This window comes from Sus scrofa, chromosome 8 (assembly GCF_054392235.1).
Source record: "Sus scrofa isolate SSC_HxYL_T2T_F1_AM1 chromosome 8, Sscrofa_HxYL_maternal_Yorkshire_Landrace_v2.0, whole genome shotgun sequence".
Taxonomy (NCBI): domain Eukaryota; kingdom Metazoa; phylum Chordata; class Mammalia; order Artiodactyla; family Suidae; genus Sus; species Sus scrofa.
The window spans coordinates 94,125,293-94,144,318 of NC_139390.1; the positions used below are offsets into that span (position 1 = coordinate 94,125,293).

Sequence of the window (19,026 nt, forward strand, 5' to 3'; positions counted from 1 at the left end):
CACAAGGCCAGATCCTTAACCCACTGATCGAGGCCAGGGATCGAACCCACAACCTCATGGTTCCTAGTCGGATTCATTTCCATTGCGCACAATGGGAACTTCTGTTTTTCATTCTTTTAGCTGTTCCTTATATAGGGATTTTAAGTCCTTTGATATTTTGAGGTTGATACAATACTGTTCCCATACCAACATATTTTATGAAACCAGTAAAATTTCAAAAAAACAATTAAAGAATTTAAATGGGAATGCAGGAATTCCCAATGTGGCTCAGCAGTAACAAACCTGACTAGTACCGTGAGGATACAGGTTTGATCCCTGGCCTCCCTCAGTGGCCTAAGGATTTGGTGTTGCCATGAGCTATGGTGTAGGTCACAGACGCAGCTCAGATCCCGAGGTGCTGTGGCTATAGCACAGGCTGGCAGCTGCAGCTCCAATTCAACCCCTAGCCTGGGAACTTCCACATGCTGCAAGTGCAGCCCTAAAAAAGAGAAAGCAAACAAACAAACAAACAAAAAATGGGGTTGCTAGGAGTTCCCTGGTGGCCTAGTGGTTAAGGACTCAGGAGTTGTCACTGCTGTGGCTCAGGTTCCACTGTTGGCCCAGGAACTGCTGCGTGCTGTGGGCACAGCCAAAAAATAAAAATAAAAAAAAGTAAATGGGGTTACTAAATTTTTTATTTTTCTAAATAAACAATTATTTAAAAATCTATCACTATTTCACAAAACAAAAGGCATTTCAAAATTTTAAAGTAACAAGCACAGAGTCTCAGGATGAAACAGGTAAGAAAGGTCTGTGGGGATTTTACACCAATATTTCTCTGATGTATCAGCATAAGGGAGTCATTGGTCTATTTCTCCCCAAGTTTTGGGCCCAGAAGTTAAAATTACAAATAAGGGCTTACAACTAGCAAAACTGAATGTGATAATCATGACCAGCTTTCTGGATATTATAACCCTGTTAATGCATTGTAAAACATGCAAGATTTTCTTCCCTCCTACCCCCAGCATTAAATTATGCCACTTGAGAAAAGACAACTGAAGGAAAATTTAGGATTCTTGTTAAATGTAAATAGAACTCTGCTATAAACTCTGCTTAGAGACAGGACAAAATTCAGTAAAATTCAAGGTATATACATATGATTTGGAGTCAGCTATATAATAGAACCTCCGTTATTTCAATGATATTATTTTGATGATAAATAATCCCAAAGAGTTTAAGGAAAACAATATAGTTGTTATGTCAACACAGAAATATTAGCGTAATCGTATACTATACAATTATATAAAACCTGAATTGCAAATGATTTTAAAGCAAGCACTATTATTTTCAAGCATAGCACATAAAAACAGAAATGAATTCCTTATAGGATAATGGCTGTCCCCTAATTTCTAGTCTACACAAATCCTCATAAAACTATACAGGCCAAGAAAGAGAGCAAATAAAATCACCCACAGCATTATAAGGAGATGTGACAATTAAAAACTCTAATTTACATATAAGTACATAAACATTCAAAACCAGAAGTTCCCAAAAAAAGACAAAAAAAAAAAAAGACCAGAAGTTCCAAGTTCCAATGGGAACTGTTCAAAAGAGCAATACAGGAGTTCCCACTGTGGTCCAATGGGAGCAGCAGCGTCTCTGTAGCACCAAGACACAGGTTCAATCCCCAGCCTGGCAGAGTGGGTTAAAGGATCCACCATTACCACAGATGCTGTGCAGGTCACAGCTGTGGTGTGGAAATGATCCCTGGCCTGGGGACTCCATATGCTGTGGGGTGGCAGAAAAACAAAACAAAACAAAACAAAAAAAACAGTAGAGCAGGGTCCTCGTGGTGACTGAATACATGTAATATTAACTAGGATGCACCCAAGTTTACCCAAGCAAGGGGTCAAAAGGAAGTACTGAGAGGCATGATGGGCGAGAAAAACAGCTACTGAGGAGTCAAATGTAGAGGTTATACACAGAAACCAAATACAACTGGGATTTTGACTATACAAGAAAAAAGTGCAGAGGTTTAGAAAGTAAGATCAAAGGTGGCAGTTTTAGTAACGTATGGCTTTGGAGAAGGAAACACCTTAGAAGGATGATAAAATGTCACATGAAGGCTTGACGGAGAGGGCAGCACTGAAGATATAAAGGCCCTACTAAAACAACACAGAACAATGGAGGAGAGGGGACTTCTTTTTAAAACTGTTTTTGATTGTAGCAACAAAGGTGCTCTTGGGAGTTTCCGTCGTGGTGCAGCAGAAACGAATTCAACTAGGAACCATGAGGTTGAGGGTTCAATCCCTGGCCTCGCTCAGTGGATTAAGGATCTGGCGTTGCCGTGAGCTGTAGTGTAGGTGACAGATGCAGCTCAGATCCTGCATTGCTATGGCTGCAGCTCCGATTAGACCTCTAGCCTGGGAATCTCCATATGCCACAGGTATGGCCATAAAAAGCAAAACAAAACAAAAAAACAAACAAAAAGCAACCTGAGGAGAAATAACCCAACATCAATATCAAGTTACTTATACAGAATTTTTAAAAGCAAAAAATTTTTGGGCAGATGAAAACACACCAAAAATCAGAATGATAAAACAAAGGAAAGATGTAACATTCCATCACAAATCAGAAACAATTAGATAACATATGCAGACATAAAAGAATACCTCAAATCAGAAAGTATTTTTAAAAAGAGTGAACAATAGTAAGTCTTAAAATAGGAACAAACTGAACTAAAGAAACAGAAAAAAACCACAAAATCATTTCAGAAATGATGACAAAATTGCAAGATGTACGCTCTAAAGAGATAGAAAATAAGACTTCTCAAGCAAAAGAATAATAGAGAAAAGAATAAGAAAAACATAAAAGAGATGCAAAGATCCAATAAACAAAAATCACTGAGGAATGTAACAAGAGAAAAATAAAATTTAAAACTACACTTCTTTCTATTTTTTAATGGCAGCACCTGCAACATATGGAAGTTCCCAGGGCCAGAGATCAAATCTAAGCCACAGCTATGACCTACACACAGCTGCAACAATGCCAGATCCCTTAACCCACGGCACTGGGCAGGGATTGAATCCGCACCTCTGCAGCCACCTAAGCCACTACAGTCGGATTCTTTTTTTTTTTTTTGTCTTTTTGCCATTTCTTTGGGCCGCTTCCGCGGCATGTGGAGGTTCCCAGGCTAGGGGTCTAATCGGAGCTGTAGCCACCGGCCTACGCCAGAGCCACAGCAACGCGGGATCCGAGCCACGTCTGCAACCTACACCACAGCTCACAGCAACACCGGATCGTCAACCCACTGAGCAAGGGCAGGGACCGAACCCTCAGCCTCATGGTTCCTAGTCGGATTTGTTAACCACTGCGCCACGGCGGGAACTCCCATACAGTCGCATTCTTAATCCACTGTGCCACAGTGGGAATTCCTAAAACTATAATTTTTGAATCAAAAGAAAACATAAATCTACAATCTGAAACCACAATCAGGAAAAATTTATCCAGAAGAGCTGACACAGAGACATATCCAAGTAAAACATTTTAATTACAGGCAAAGAAAAACTCAAATCTTCAAAACGAAAGACCAAGTCACCTACAAAGAAAAGAAAATCAGGTTGGCATCAGCAATATATAAGCAAAACAACAGGGCAATTTTGTTCAATAAACTTAAGAAGATAAGAATCAAGGATTTTATACCCAGCCAGGGTCCTTCAAACACCAAGACTGTAGGAAAACACTTTCAATATGTAAAATCTGAAGAGATTTCCAGAAGCATTGCTTGAGGAATCTCTACTAGACAACAAGCTTCATCCAACCAAGAGATATGGGAAAACTTCAGAAAAAGGTCTTCTGGTAAACATTAACTAAATCTAATACAAAAGCATTGACAAGAGTAGAATAGTATGTAAAATGACCCGCTAAGAAAGTAAAAATAACTTTAAACAGTCAGAGGAAAGGAGTTCCTACTGTGGCTCAATGGAAACAAAGCTGAATAATATCCATGATGATGTGGGTTCAATCCCTGGCTTCACTCAGTGGGTAAAGGATCTGATGTTGCCTTGACCTGCAGTATAGGTTGCAGAGACGGCCTGGATCCTGGCTCAGATCCTGAGTTGCTGTGGCTGTGGAACAGGCAGGCAGCTGTAGGTCCGACTCAACCCCTAGCCTGGGAGCTTCCATGTGCCACGGGTATAGCCCTAAAAAAAAGCAAAAAAAAAAAAAAAAAAAAAAAGAAGGGGAAAAAAAAGTCAGAGGAAAAGAGACATCGAAAAAAACTAAAGTAGAATAAACTCATTTGCTGCATCACACATAAGAAAATGGGTTGAATTTAAAGCTGACAAATCAAATAGTAGCATATTTTACAATCACAGTATAAAATTCCCCTCTCCTCACCTTAAATAAGATAAAAAAGACTAAAGGACTGTTTAAAGGTACTAAATACAAAAATAACTAAAACAAAAAACCCTTCATAAATAGTAAAAAATATACAAAAATGGAAGTGCTAAAGAGAATACAAAACATATAAACATAAAAACAAGATGAGATCAATTCAATGAAAAAGCTAAATAACTTTCTTGACAGACTACACCTATAATACACATTTACCAATACATATGCTCTACTGTTGCCAGGGACTTTCACACATATCTCACTACGTGACCAGTGAGGTAGGTCAGCAAAGTAGTGTTTTTTCTTTTTTAACTCAAAAAAAAATTTTTTGGCTGTGGAAGTTCCCGGGGCCAGGGATGGAACCCATGCCACCAGAAGTGAACCAGGCCACTACAGTGACGCCAGATCCTTAACCCCCTGTGTCACAAGAGAACTCCTTTTTTTACTCAAATTTACAAAGTAACTTTAAAAGTGCAAAAGACAGGAGTTCCCGTTGTGGCTCAGTGGTTAACGAATCCGACTAGGAACCATGAGGTTGTGGGTTCAATCCCTGGCCTTGCTCAGTGGGTTAAGGATCCAGTGTTGCCGTGAGCTGTGGTGTAGGTTGCAAATGAGGCTCGGATCTCAAGTTGCTGTGACTGTGGTGTAGGCCGGCAGCTACAGCTCCGATTCGACCCCTAGCCTGGGAACCTCCATATGCTGCAGGAACAGCCCAAGAAATGGCAAAAGACAAAAATAAATAAATAAATAAGTAAAATAAAAGTGCAAAAGACAAAGTAAAGCAGAGCTAGGATTAAAACCCATCATCGATTTTTCTTCCACGTCAGGCTTCCCCCATTGAGCATCAAAACTGTTTCAAAACACAAATTGAAGAAACATATTTTATCTTCTTTAAAAATGTTACTTAGCCACCTCACAAAAATCTTTAAAATGAATTAACCTGAAACTTTTGATACTCTAGGTACAAAGCTTCTTCTAACAAAGAGAATGTTGGAAAAACTTTGTCTCCTTAATGGCAGTGGCAACTAAGGTGGCAAAAAATGTGACATCATCTCAGGTACTAGATGCAAGAAGTTCTGGCTTCAGTAAATAGACACACTTCAGAGTGAAGGAAGAGATACCCAGTCCCAGGCTGTGTGAACTCTACATCAGTAAGTTAGATAATGTACGGCCAGTTCTGCTACAATGATACTTTTGAAAACACATATTTGCTCCAATACCATTGATATTTAAGGAACATTTTGAACGTACTAATTTCAAACTTCACTTTTGCTTCTGTAGAATTTGTCGGCCAGAAAAACTATGTGAACACAGAAAACTGCAGCCAGCTGAAATAAGCCACACAGGCATGCACAGCACAGACACACACCCCAGACATCTCGGTTTCCCTCAGTTCACTTCGTGGGTTATGAGCCACATACAACCACCTTTGGCTTTACAACTTTCTCTCAGATTTAAGATAGCTTTCCTTCCATCACTTCATAAAATCTCACCAGCTGCTATCCTTCTAATACCTACTTCCACAGCAAACTTCAGGTCTTTCCCAAGGCAAAATGCAGTATTTACATTGCAGTATTTATATATCTGTTAGCCACTTTACATATGTAAAACTGCTAACATTTTTTATTAGACTCTTACTTTTGTTTCTAATTTGTCACTAATGAAGTTTTGAAGTGTTGTGACCAACCTCATTTTCCCAACAAACCCTGTGGTTTTTATCACCTGATTTTGAATAAATAGTACAGTGACTTTTAGGAATCCAGTATGTCCTGATATAGCACAAGCGACTATATATAAAGCAACTAGAAACATACTTTAGACAACGTAATTATAAGGATTGGCTACCATTTACTACCATTTCCTCAAAGGAGTAATGCAAATTTTATTTATTTTTTTAGGGCCACATTTGCCACATATGGATGTTTCCAGGCTAGGGGCTGAAGCTGCAACTGCTGGCCTACACCACAGCCACAGCAACTTGGGATCCAAACCACATCTTTGACTTACACTGCAGCTCAAGCCAATGCCAGATCCTTAACCCACTAAGCGAGGCCAGGGATCAAACCTGCATCCTCATGGATACTAGTCAAGATTGTTACCATTGAGCTACAACAGGAACTCCTCAATCATTATGACTATACTGCATGCAGTTTATATCTTACTTTTTAAAAAAAATTTTGGGGAGTTTCCACTGTGGCTCAGCAGAAATGAATTTGAATAGCATCCATGAGGACGCAAGTTCAATCCCTGGCCTTGCTCAGCAGGTTAAGGTTTCAGCGTTGCCATGAGCTGTGGTGTAGGTCCCAGACGAGGCTTGGATCCCGAGTTGTGGTGTAGGCTGGGAGCTACAGGTCCGATTGACCCCTAGCCTGGGAACCTCCACATGCCGCTGGTGCAGCTGTGAAAAAAAAGAAAAAAGGACAAAAAAATTTTTTTTGGCTGCACCACAGCATATGGAAGTTCCTAGGCCAGGGATCAAACCCATGCCACGTCATCCGCCCGAGCCACAGCAGTAACAACACAGGATTCTTAACCCAGTGAACCACCAGGAAACTCCAATATACTGTCCTTTTAGATAGCCAAGAGGATGCTTTTATTAAATTAAATTTCTGTGGAATTTTCTGAATTTCAAATTAAGTAGTGAACAATACAATTCATATCTTACCTAAAGGGGAAAAAAACATATATAACAAGTTAAACTAGTTTTTTGGATTTTTTTTTTAAGTTATAACTTCAATACAACTTGGTAGAGTATGTACCACAAAACAGTTTAGATGTAAACGTACAGCTGACATTCCAGGGAAATTCCCAAAAGTCAAGAACACATCACAGTGGAGTTCCCATTGTGGCGCAGTGGTTAATGAATCCGACTAGGAGCCATGAGGTTGTGGGTTCGGTCCCTGCCCTTGCTCAGTGGGTTAAGGATCTGGCGTTGCCGTGAGCTGTGGTGTAGGTCACAGACTCGGCTCGGATCTCTCGTTGCTGTTGCTCTGGGGTAGGCCGGTGGCTACAGCTCTGATTGGACCCCTAGCCTGGGAACCTCCGTATGCTGCAGGAACAGCCCTAGAAATGGCAAAAAGACAAAAAAAAAAAGAAATCACAGTATAAAATTTCTTCCCCTCCACATTTTAATGTATATTCTAAGAACCATCATTCTTTTAAACCTCTTGAATTGCTCTTCTTACCACCAGCACTGGCAACTGACATTATTTCTAAAACCATTCTTCGCAAAAATCTTAAGATTTTCTATCTTCATTAGGGCTGTTGCCTATAAATAGAAAACAAAGTTTTATCTAGATATGAATGCGGATGGCTGAGTAGTTAAGTGGCTTGTTTTGCCACACTAGCTTCCCAGCATACCTTTCCCATATTCCTAGAATCCAATTTGATTTTTAAATTTTCTGAAAAACACTCACAAATCAAGTCTAAATTACAAATGTTCTCCCCGCTAACATTTTATATTCCTGTCTCATAATACCATATACACTAGTTCTGATGGCTGACTTTGTATCAGAATCAGTTTTAGAGCTTCATGGAATTCCAAATGACTAAGCCTTACTATCCGATTGAACAGGCTCCTCATGACAAACATCTTCATTTAATCTAGATGCCATTTTTCCTTCAATATGAAAACAACCAAAAGAAACAATAAAAATTTCCTCTCATTATGCTTATGTGATGGGATAAAGGCCATGTAAACAAAACTAATACTATGATTCATTCATAAATGAAACTTCCAAGGTCTTACCAGGTAATACAGGTTCTACTTGATACTCTACAATTACCTCATATAATAATGTATTCTACAATGCCAAGGCCCATCCAACTTCCTTCTCCAAAAACCTTTACAGGCAAGCACAAAATCCAAAGAGTTCTCCCTCAATCTATAGTCAGTCTTAACATTCATTTCACGTAAAAATGTTAAATGCCTATTATGGTACATTATTTCAACCTATGTAAGTACAGCAATAACAAGGCCTCTATATTGATAAAACCTACATTTTAATTGTGGAAGACATTTTATTTTATTTTATTTTTGCTTTTTAGGGCTGCATCTGCGGCATATGTAAGTTTCCCAGCTAGGTCGAATTGGAGCTACAGGTGCCGGCCTACACCACAGCCACAGCAACACAGGATCTGAGCCTTATTTGCGACATACAACATACACCACAGTTCATGGCAATGCTGGATCCTTAAACCACTAAGTGAGGCCAGGGATCAAACATGCATCCTCATGGACACTAGTCAGGCTTGTTACCACTGAGCCACAACGGGAATTTCCATGGAAGACATTTTAATTGTGGAAGACCTACTTGTATATATATAACAGCTGATGGTAAGTAATAAGGAGAAAAATAAAACAAGGACGAAAATAAGAAAATTGAGTTGAAGAGGACTTCTGGTCAAGGAAGGCCACTGCATAACATTTAGAGGCTATCTGAGCAGAATTCTGAAAGACGTAAGAGAAGAAATGAGCCATGCAGGTTTCTGGGGAAGGAAATTCTGAACAGTCCTTAGTATGGGATGCCTTCTATGACCTAGCTTTTTACGTCCAAAAGGACTTTTACGAACAAAGAAAATGTATTTGAATCAATGCTATCTGAGAAATGTACTATCAGAAGCAGAAATAGGGATTCCCATTGTGGCTCGGCAGTAATAAACCCAACTAGGAACCATGAGGTTGCTGGTTCGATCCCTGGCCTTGCTCAGTGGGTTAAGGATCTGGTGTTGCCATGAGCTGTGGTATAGGTCACAGAGGTGGATCGGATCCTGCATTGCTATGGCTGTGGCACAGGTTGGCAGGAAAAGCTCCGATTTGACCGATGGCCTGGGAACCTCCATATGCCATGGGTGTGGCCCTAAAAAATAAATAAATAAATAAATAAAGATTCTTTATAGACTTTTTTTTTTTTTGTCTTTTTGCCTTTTCTAGGGTCACTTCCCGAGGCATATTCAGGTTCCCAGGCTAGGGGTCAAATCGGAGCTATAGCCGCCAGCCTATGACATAGCCACAGCAACGCAGGATCCAAGCCGAGTCTGTAACCTACACCACAGCTCACGGCAACGCCAGATCCTTAACCCACTGAGCAAGGCCAGGGACCAAACCCGCAACCTCATGGTTCCTAGTCGGATTCGTTAACCACTTCACCACAATGGGAACTCCATCTTTACACTTTTAAAAAAGTATTTTTTGAGGTTTAAAAGAATAGCGTATTTATACTATAGCAAAATTGAATTTCATTTTCAAATTCACTTTGAAACAAATTTATTCTAGTTCAAACATTTGATTACCTACTGTATACAGAAGGGGAATTTACAGCAGGTAAAACTTTGTTTCCATTTTTTGTTTTTTGTTGTATTCTAAACATATGCAGTACAGGGAAAAGTACACTAAAATCAATTTCAAGGTTACTGACCACATTCAGTTACAAAACTATTATTGTCACATATAAATTTAAGTCAGCTGCCCTCCCCATGAGCATGTGGAAATTTACTTGTTAAGAATTCTTGGAGTTCCCACCGTGGCGCAGCCGACTACGAACCATGAGAATGTGGGTTCGATCCCTGGCCTTGATCAGTAAGTGAAGGTTCCGGCGTTGCCATGAGGTGTGGGGTAGGTCGAAGACACAGCTTGGATCTGGTGTGGCTATGGCTGTGGCGCAGGCCAGCAGCTGTAGCTCCGAATACATCCCTAGCCTGGGAACCTCCACATACCACGGGTACAGCCCTAAAAAGAAGCAAAAAAAAAAATTCTTAATTTTAATTTCATCTGCAACTAAATCCAACCTATCATTAACTGTAGAAGAAGCACCTTTCCCAAAAGCAATAAATAATATAAAATAATTTACCTAAATATTTGAAGGTACGTACAATGTTTGTATCTGCCTAACAATTACAACTCCCTTTACCTAACAAAGAATTGTGTAGTATATATAAGCGCCACCCCCTCAAGTTTCATTCCTGACTCTTACAATAGCTCTTAACCTTAATCTGTGTGTTCCTTAATGAAAATGTTCCCATCTTGAGAAGATCTGAGACTAAAGGATTCTACAAGTGCACTGTCCAAAATGGTAATCATTTACCACACGGGGATGTTCGAATTTAATTAAAATTAAAAATTCCCTTTCTCAATCACACTAGCCACATTCCAGGTATAAACAGCCACAGGGAGTTAAGGGCTATGCTATCATAATGGATAGCACAGACATAGAACGTTTCCATCATCACCAAAAGTTCTATTGCGCAGTGCAAATGCCAAATTTTCAATAAATAACAAATATTATCACCACGATATGCTAACTTCTCTTACCACTTTTATAGGAAGGGAAAATTCTACCCTTCAGACTTTCAACTAACAGCATAAATCATTCAGGCAAAAGTCCAAAAATAGATTAATGATGTACAATATTTCAAGTATTCCCAGCTTAGATTTTTTTTCTTATAGCTCATATAACATCTGAAGAGAAAATAAAGTAGAAGCAACAACAATCACCAAAGTAGCAACACTTCATTACAAGGTGTTAGTGTGTGTCCAACTACTTTTCCAAGTGGGTTAAAATCCAAAAAGATGTGGATTTCATTTTACCCTGGTAACCTTATTGTTCCTACCCTGAACCTATATCCTAAGAAAGTGGTGTAAGATCTAATAAACGACCCTCAAACTATTTAGATAAACAAATGGCATCATGAGTAGGCAAAGCCACAATTTTCTAATGACTTAGGTTTCCGAATTCTTAGAATAGTATGTAATTACAACAACGACAACAAAATGCTTCTGGCAAACACAATTCTTTTTTAAACTAAACTCCTACATAATATCACACTAAATTCATCATCTGCCCTTTCTATAGACAAATTATAGACATGACACACTATGTAGACATTCTGACCAACTTTAACATTGCAGAACACAGTAGAGTAATGCTGGGGGGAAAAAAGTTGGGCTAAATATGCAACAAAATTGAATTTTAGGTATCAACCAGACTAGAACGAGCCAGGCAAATCCATTACAGAAACTCTGAAATTTTCTGTGAACTGGTAAACCAGGTTTCCTTTGAAAAATTAGGACAAAAACAAACTTCATTATTTTGAAATGGAGGTTTCAAATTTTGAAAAAACACTAACTTCATTTCTCCACAAGTTTACTACAAACAAGTATGGAACAACTAACAAAGTAGTACCTCAAAAACTGAATGCTACTGGAATGATTTAACAGTTACCCCACCTAGTAACACTTGATTACAAGTCATTAGAGTAATCCCAACTTTCCCTGTGCTGGACTGGGCACCGGGAGTAAGGAAGGGGGGTTGGAAGGTTTAAAATCAAAGGTGCTTAATTACTACAAAAACTGAGGAAGCAGAAGCAATTTTGAAAAAGTAAACACTAACCATACTTTTGGTTAGTAATATTTTCTTCATTCTTAACACAAAAAAACAGTAAGGATATTGTATCTCCTATCATTTAGTGATTTTTCACATTTTTGCATACACCTCACAACAAGAAATCCTTTAGCACTTTGATTTTAGCAATCAACTTAAAGATTTTCCTCCACTATCACCACCAAAAAAAAAGTTTAAGATGTTTAATCAAAAAATTGCTATTCTATGGTTAAACAAACTGTGGTACATCCACATCATAGAATAACACTCAGTAATTAAAAAGAACAAACTATTGATACACCCAACAATTTGCATGAATCTAAAGGGAAATTGGCTGCACAATAAAAGGCCAATTCTAAAAAGTTATATACTGTATGACTCTTTTTAGTAAACGTTCTTGAAATAAACAAATTATAAAAACAGAGAATAGATTAGTAGTGGGTGCCAGAGTCTGGGGTAGAGGAGATGGGAGGAACATGGGAGGGTGTGGTTCTAAAAGGGCAACAGAGGGATCCTTGTGTTCATGAAACTGTTCTATATATTGACTGTAATGATGGTTATATAATCTACACATGTGATAACATTGCAAGAACTAAATATACACACAAATTAATACAAGTAAAATGGAGAAATATAAGATTGACAGATTGTACCAATGTTATGTATGATATTGAACTATAGCTTGCAAAGCATGAGCAACAGGGAAACTGGGTAAAGGGTCCTAGGTAATCTCTCCACATTGTTTTTTAAAATTATGCTTGACTCTAGTTACCTAAAAATAAAAAGTTTGATTTTTTTTTAACAAAGCACTGTCATAACAGTTGGGAAAATATGAATATAAACTGGATAACAGACAATATTAGGGAATGATTGTTAATGGTATTGTGGTTACACAACATAATGTCCTTATTCTTAGAAGATGCTTGCTGAAGCATTTAGGGATGAAGTATCAGGCCTGCAACTTATTTTCAATGCTTGTATATATGAGTGAGAAGAAAGAGAAGGCAAATATGGCAAAATTTTAAATATTAAATTTACATAAAGGGTTCATGAGGGCTTCATGTACCTTGTCTCAACTTTTCAACTTTAGTTTTTCAAAATAAGCATTGGGGAAGGAATATTAAATACAAAAAACTGCTGGAGTTCCCGTCGTGGCACAGTGGTTAACGAATCCGACTAGGAACCATGAGGTTGCGGGTTTGGTCCCTGGTCTTGCTCAGTGGGTTAAGGATCCGGCGTTGCCGTGAGCTGTGGTGTAGGTTGCAAACACGGCTGGGATCCCGCGTTGCTGTGGCTCTGGCATAGGCCGGTGGCTACAGCTCCGATTCGACCCCTAGCCTGGGAACCTCCATGTGCAGTGGGAGCGGCCCTAGAAAAGGCAAAAAGACCAAAAAAAAACACACCCAAAAAACTGCTATCCTAAAACTATGTTACAGCCAAACCCACACACCAATTAGTTCTTTAAAAAGGTTCAAAAGTAAACAAACTGTTCTGATAAAACTGTGCTATAGTCCCACCTATACTCCCATTAGTCTCAAAACCAAAAACTCGCATTAAGGACTTCAAGGTAATTAAGAGTTACATGGTATTGGATTGACTTCCTCATGTTTTCCACACGAATTGACTAAATCTGTAAGCATGTGGATATTTTTGTAAAATCAAAGTTAGTTCAACATGGACTACCTTCCTAGGTCTAGAAAACGTGGATCCCCAGAGTTGTTATACTTTTCAAACAAATGTAATAAATTTAAATTACCAGAGGAAAAAACTAACACTTTCACACACACACTCCAAATCCTAAATCTTAAATTTGGCAAATGCAGTTTCCCTGAAAGCGGCAACCCACATGGTAAATGCCAAACAAAAAAAGTGCTACAATGTATTAACTATAGCATCAAAGTTGTAAGAAATTTTACAACGTAAACAGTCCTCTAAACATGGCTGCATTTATGGTATTTAATAAATACAAACTACACACATTTGAAATGCAAGTAACTATCTAGCCTGAGCTAGTATCAGAAAGATCCATTCCAGAAGTTCTCTTTGCTGCCTATTTCTTGCATCAGTGTTAATACAGTTCAATCCACAAGAAAACCTGGGTCTAGAACTTCTCAACTAAAAGCTCTTAACTTTTCACTTCCTACTGGACCGCCCCCTCGCAACGCGCCCCACCTCCCTAGGAGGGTGATGGGGTGGGGCTGTTTCCCGCTCGGAAACTAAGAAATAAATGTCTCTTCCCTACTTCAGAAAAGAGGGAATGAGAGAGGCCGAGAAGCTGCAGACTCAAGCAAGCTACTGACTACAAGAAGACAGTCATTTAGAAAGCTCCTTTTCCTCTTCTTAACTCCTTTTTTCCTTCCCTCCTTCCAGGCCGTTCTGTGTCTCCAAGTCGGGCGGGGACAGGTGAATCCCAAGAGGAAAGGAAGAGGGAGGGACGGACGATGGAGGGAGAGTCGCGCTTGGGCAATGAATGAGCTGCGCTGCATCCGCACCACCTGTTCCTTCCAAGGGTGCCACTTCGGCCTGCCAGCATGGTTCCCGCACCACCCGAGCCACCACTCCTGCCTGTGCTGCCCACTTCCCTGCTAAAGACCAGGCCTCTCCTCTCTCCGTTCGGGGAGAATGAAAACCGGCAGTCTAGAAATTAGGAGAACGAGGCCTACTCCGGAACCACGGCCTCCGAAACGTGAGGACGAAAGGAGGAAGACTGGTCCCTGGCGCGCGAGCCCAAGTGGGAACCAAAAGAAGGGAACGAAGGAGTGCATTCGGCCTGACTAGGAGTACGAAGGCGGGGTCCCGGGCGGGGGTGGCCTGGTGCCCGGCGGGCCGAGGTTAGAGGTGACAGGCCCGTGTACCGGCTAAATCCTCCACACTGCTTGCCCAGAGCCTCACACTTACCAAGATCCGCTTGAAGAGCGCGTTCTCCTTGGGCGGGAGGCTCACGGCCGGCATCGTTCCGGCTCCTCCCGCTGCTCCCGCCACCGCCCGGCTCGGTCAGTCTGCTTGTCCGACCGCCGCCGCCGTCGTTCCCTGGCTGCTTCAGCCTTGACTGCCCCGATCCACCGCCGCCACCAGGCCTCGGGTCACCGCGTCGCCCAACCTCGACACCCCTTCCCCTCGTAGTCTTTTTTCCTTTCTCACTTAACGCTACCACCGCTTTCCCCCCCCCCTTACGGGTCTCCGTCGGCGGTTCACGTGGTAACTGAACAGACCGACAGAGGCAGCCAAAATGGCGGACGCGGAGGGCTTTCCCACCCGGGTCACACCTCCTAGTACGCAGGCGCGATGACCTCCTTTCCCCACCTCCTTGGTCCTGAAGCTTGCTGGGAAACCTGGAGCTGGCGGCTGGCCGGGGCCGGGAGGGTAGCGGCAAGCCCCGCCCACCCTTTCAGGTCCCAGCGTAGGAGGCGCGGGGGAAGCGAGGCGAGAGTAGCCAGCTGCTGTTCCCATCGCCTCCTCATCAAAAATAGCCTTTCTACTCCTCCTTGCTAAATTGGCCTTTCATTCATTGCGTAGAGGCTCCCTGTGCGTATAATCATAGTTTGAGCCTAAAGTGCTAAAATGTCGGTGTCCAAGAAGCGCCGTGTTTGCGGATGAAGTGCCAATTAGGTACCAGAGGCGAAGGAGAAATGAAGGCTTCACCCCAGTGGGTATTTGTAAATAGATATATAGAGAAGATGGAGCTTAATGGAGTCTGAAAAGCGTGAAAGAGTTAACCAATTAAATGGGCCTGGCTGGAGTATCGGTGATTTACTTTTACTACTTTAAGAGGACCCTGAAAGATAGCCAGACCCTGAAGTGCCATATTTGCACTGCTAAAGAAACATTTGAAGGTTAGAGTGTGTGTTTTTATTTTATCATTGAGTTCATGCAATGCAGTGTTGAGGACTGTATGAGTCACCTTGGGATAGTGAAGCATTCAAGGTCACTGACGCCCTTAGAGCTGGTATCAAGCTAGTGCTTAGCATTGTGACTCCCCTTCACTAGAAATCCTGAAATCTTAGGAAGCTGAAGAGTATCTGGCAAAGATAATAGAGAACTGCTGCAGTAAGCAAGGTCAGACTAGATACCGAATAGAGCCTCTTACAATTTCACTCACAATCAAGGTAAAACTATTTTAAAAATGGCAGTCTATTAATGACTGCAAATCATCACATATGAGCTATTTTTTACCCTTGGTTGTTTGCGATTATCTCTTTCCAGATCATGAATTCTATCAGCCGTAGCATTCTTTGTGTCATGCATCATTAAATAATATACACAATGGTTTTGATCTTTTAATCATATTTACACAAATACTTTACCCTCCTCAGCTTGCTCTTTAATCCTCCGTGGAAGGTGTGAGTTGAGCAACACATTTACCCATGGAAAAATCTGAGACTATTGCTTGGATTTTTGAGTACCCTCTCCTTTTGCCTGCCTGGGTCATAAGTAAGGCTTTAGCAGTCAAATCTGGAATTTCCTCAAATTCTCTGATCTCTTTAAAAGTTTCATGAAACAACTGCCTCTGAGTTTTGAAGTATGGTTTTCAGGGTTTTTTTAAACTTTAGCTTTCTAAAAAAATAATAAGACCCAAAACAAATTTAGAATCCATAAAAACGGTTATTTAGTGATAACCTTCAAACTTCACTGCACCTCAACAGATCTTTCAATTATCTGAACTATTAAAATATAGAAATACCGTCTAACTTAAGATAATAATTTTAACTTAGCTACCAACTGGGGTTTCCAAATCTCTAGCTTTATACCCAAAAGCCCCTGTAGCAATATTATTTGCTATGGTTTCCGAAATTTCTCCTGTAAATAATACGCTATTTTCACCTTGGGGGAAGAAGATTTATGTTCTTGAAACAAACAGTAGTTTCCACCAGGAGCTGAGTAACTGAATAGATGAACCAGCAATATGGTTTGGCTACTATGTTCTTTTTGGCTGATAACAAATAAATAGCAGTATTTAACACTCAGTGAATACTAGTCTGATTCAACATTTACGTGAGTCTTGTCCCAGTTAAAGTGCACCTACAGATAGCTGTTGGACACACAGTCAATGATTTAATACTCTGAACTCAGCAATAAAATATCTAGGCTGATAGATCACTGCTATTTGACAAAGAGAGATCCATTTGATGGGTTATGCTTTGAATGAGGGCCATGCAGGGAGTTACATCCAAGGCTAAATGATGATGATGATGATGGTTAGTTCATTCATCCTAGCCCATGTATTTGCATGTTACTATTGTAACAAATTAAACATAAATTAACAAATAACTTTTCCGTAGTTTCCAATTGTGGCTTAGTGGGTTAGGAACCGGACATAGTGTCGGTGAATATGTGGGTTCAATCCCTGGCCTTGCTCAGTGGGTCAATAATCCAGCGTTGCCACCAGCTGCAGCATAGAGGGTGAAGCTCAATCCTCTGTTGCTGTGGCTGTGGTGTAGACCAGCAGCTGCAGCTCCGATTTGACCCCTCACCTGGGAACCTCCTATATGCTCCTTTGGCAGCCCTAAAAAACAACAACAAAATAATAATAATAATAATAATAATAAAACCTTTGTACTGTTTTCAAGTTTTGCTCCTTTTAAACCCTCACTGGGAGGTGTGAGTTAAGTACAGTGTTTCCCAGTGGAACAATCTGGGACTAAAAATTTGGTTTTCTGGCTGATAACTCAAATTCTTCCCCCTTTACCTGGGTCATAAAGTTTTGGCATCAAATTCTGGAGATGCTTAAATGAATGTCATGTAGCAACTTCCACCAAAATATCATAGCTATTACCTCCTGGCTGGAATTGCTTCATCAGGATTCTTTTCAAGATGGAGTTTCACCTACAGCTGCCTACTCCAAGTATAGGGTTCCGTCAGCTCTGACATGCTGAGAAAAATGTGCTTCTACTTCATCACTTTCCCAAAATATACACTAGTAAAAGGATACATGGAGCAAAAAGAGAAAATAGCCTTTCCAACAGCAGTCCTGAAATTAGTAATTTGCCTACTGGCTCTGTATGCTCTGACTAAATATGGCTTCTGTTCCAGCTTGTTGGATACTAGCAAAAGCTGTGTCTAGACAAACTTCCAAGGGATGGTGTAGAAAGGATATACAACTGACAGGTTGCTGAGTGGACGAGAAGCCGAGAAGTTGAGAACCAACAACTGACTCAGCATGTTAGTTGGGTGGTTTGCTTACTTGAACATGAGCCCAAGAGGCTCAAACTAGGTTGCAAACTATAAAGTGACTCACAGTTTAGCAATCTATGCAGCCATCAGTTGCATGTAAAAATGAACCAGAAAACAGAGAACACTTATTTTACTCTCTAGTCAATAATTTTTGGTTAAATTTTTTTTTTCAATGACATTGCTAAAGAAAACACAGGCGGAAAAGGAGATTTGCTAACATTATTTTTCTCTTAAAATGAACTTAAATGACATTAAGTTCAAAAGATTAGAGTTAGAGCCTTAAAATTTATCTTTTACCTATACATATGGTCTTTAGACATCAGATTGAATTGAAAATGAGATACACAAAAAATCTGGTTTAAATGTGAAAGATAAAACCCATTGCTCAGTGCAACAGGTATCAAAGAGCTAGGCAAAAATAAGTTATTTACAACTACCAGACACCTCCTAAGGTTTTCTGTTACAGATGTAAAAGGGAGGCATAGAGAGGTTAAATACTTTGAACTTAAAAATCATATAGGAGGGAGTTCCCACTGTGGTTTAGTGTGTTAAAGGATCCAACAGCTGCGGGGCTGTGATTCAATTCCTGGCCCAGGAACTTCCTAATGATGCATGGGACGTTAAAAAACAACAAACAAATAAAACATATAGCTAAAAAGAGGTGAACAAGAATGGCGCTTTGAACTTGGCTCCGCAGCTCATGGCCTCAGAGGACTGTCTACACCTGTTAGGTGTTTTAAGATCATCATCTGGTGTCTGAAAAACCTCAGTCCGAGTCCAACTTGCTAGCTGTGTGATCTTGAGCCTTCTAAAATACGAGGATTCGCTTCTCCTCACAGTGTTGTGAGTCAGGGTTATGAAATAAACTCTCAGAGAAGTGGCTAAACAATTTTTTTTTTTTCCGTTTTAATCCGCTCCTACCTAACTCCATTTTACGGATTGAAGACTGAAACCAGCGGAACTAGAGTATCCGGCGGTAACTGCGATACTTGAGATTCACACCCCTACGCAGCGCAGCCACAGAGCCCGGAGTCCCTCGCCTCCGCCCGCCAGGGGGCGCTCGGCCCCGCGCCGACCCCGGAACCGCGCGACTTGGGGAGGC

At 40.5% G+C, this 19,026-nt stretch overlaps 1 protein-coding gene across 5 annotated transcripts in view; it reads right to left on the minus strand.

Annotated features, from left to right (window-relative positions):
• NAA15 (N-alpha-acetyltransferase 15, NatA auxiliary subunit) overlaps nt 1-15,004 on the minus strand; it is an 80,630-nt gene extending 65,626 nt beyond the window's left edge. For all 5 annotated transcript variants that reach the window (XR_014812911.1, XR_014812912.1, XR_014812910.1 and 2 more), the window contains exon 1: nt 14,652-15,004. Coding sequence is in view for 2 of the 5 variants with exons in the window: in XM_005656536.4 (XP_005656593.2) it covers nt 14,652-14,705 (54 nt within the window). In the remaining 3 variants the exon portion in view is untranslated. The remainder of the gene's footprint in view (nt 1-14,651) is intronic.
• Between the last annotated feature and the right edge of the window lie 4,022 nt (nt 15,005-19,026).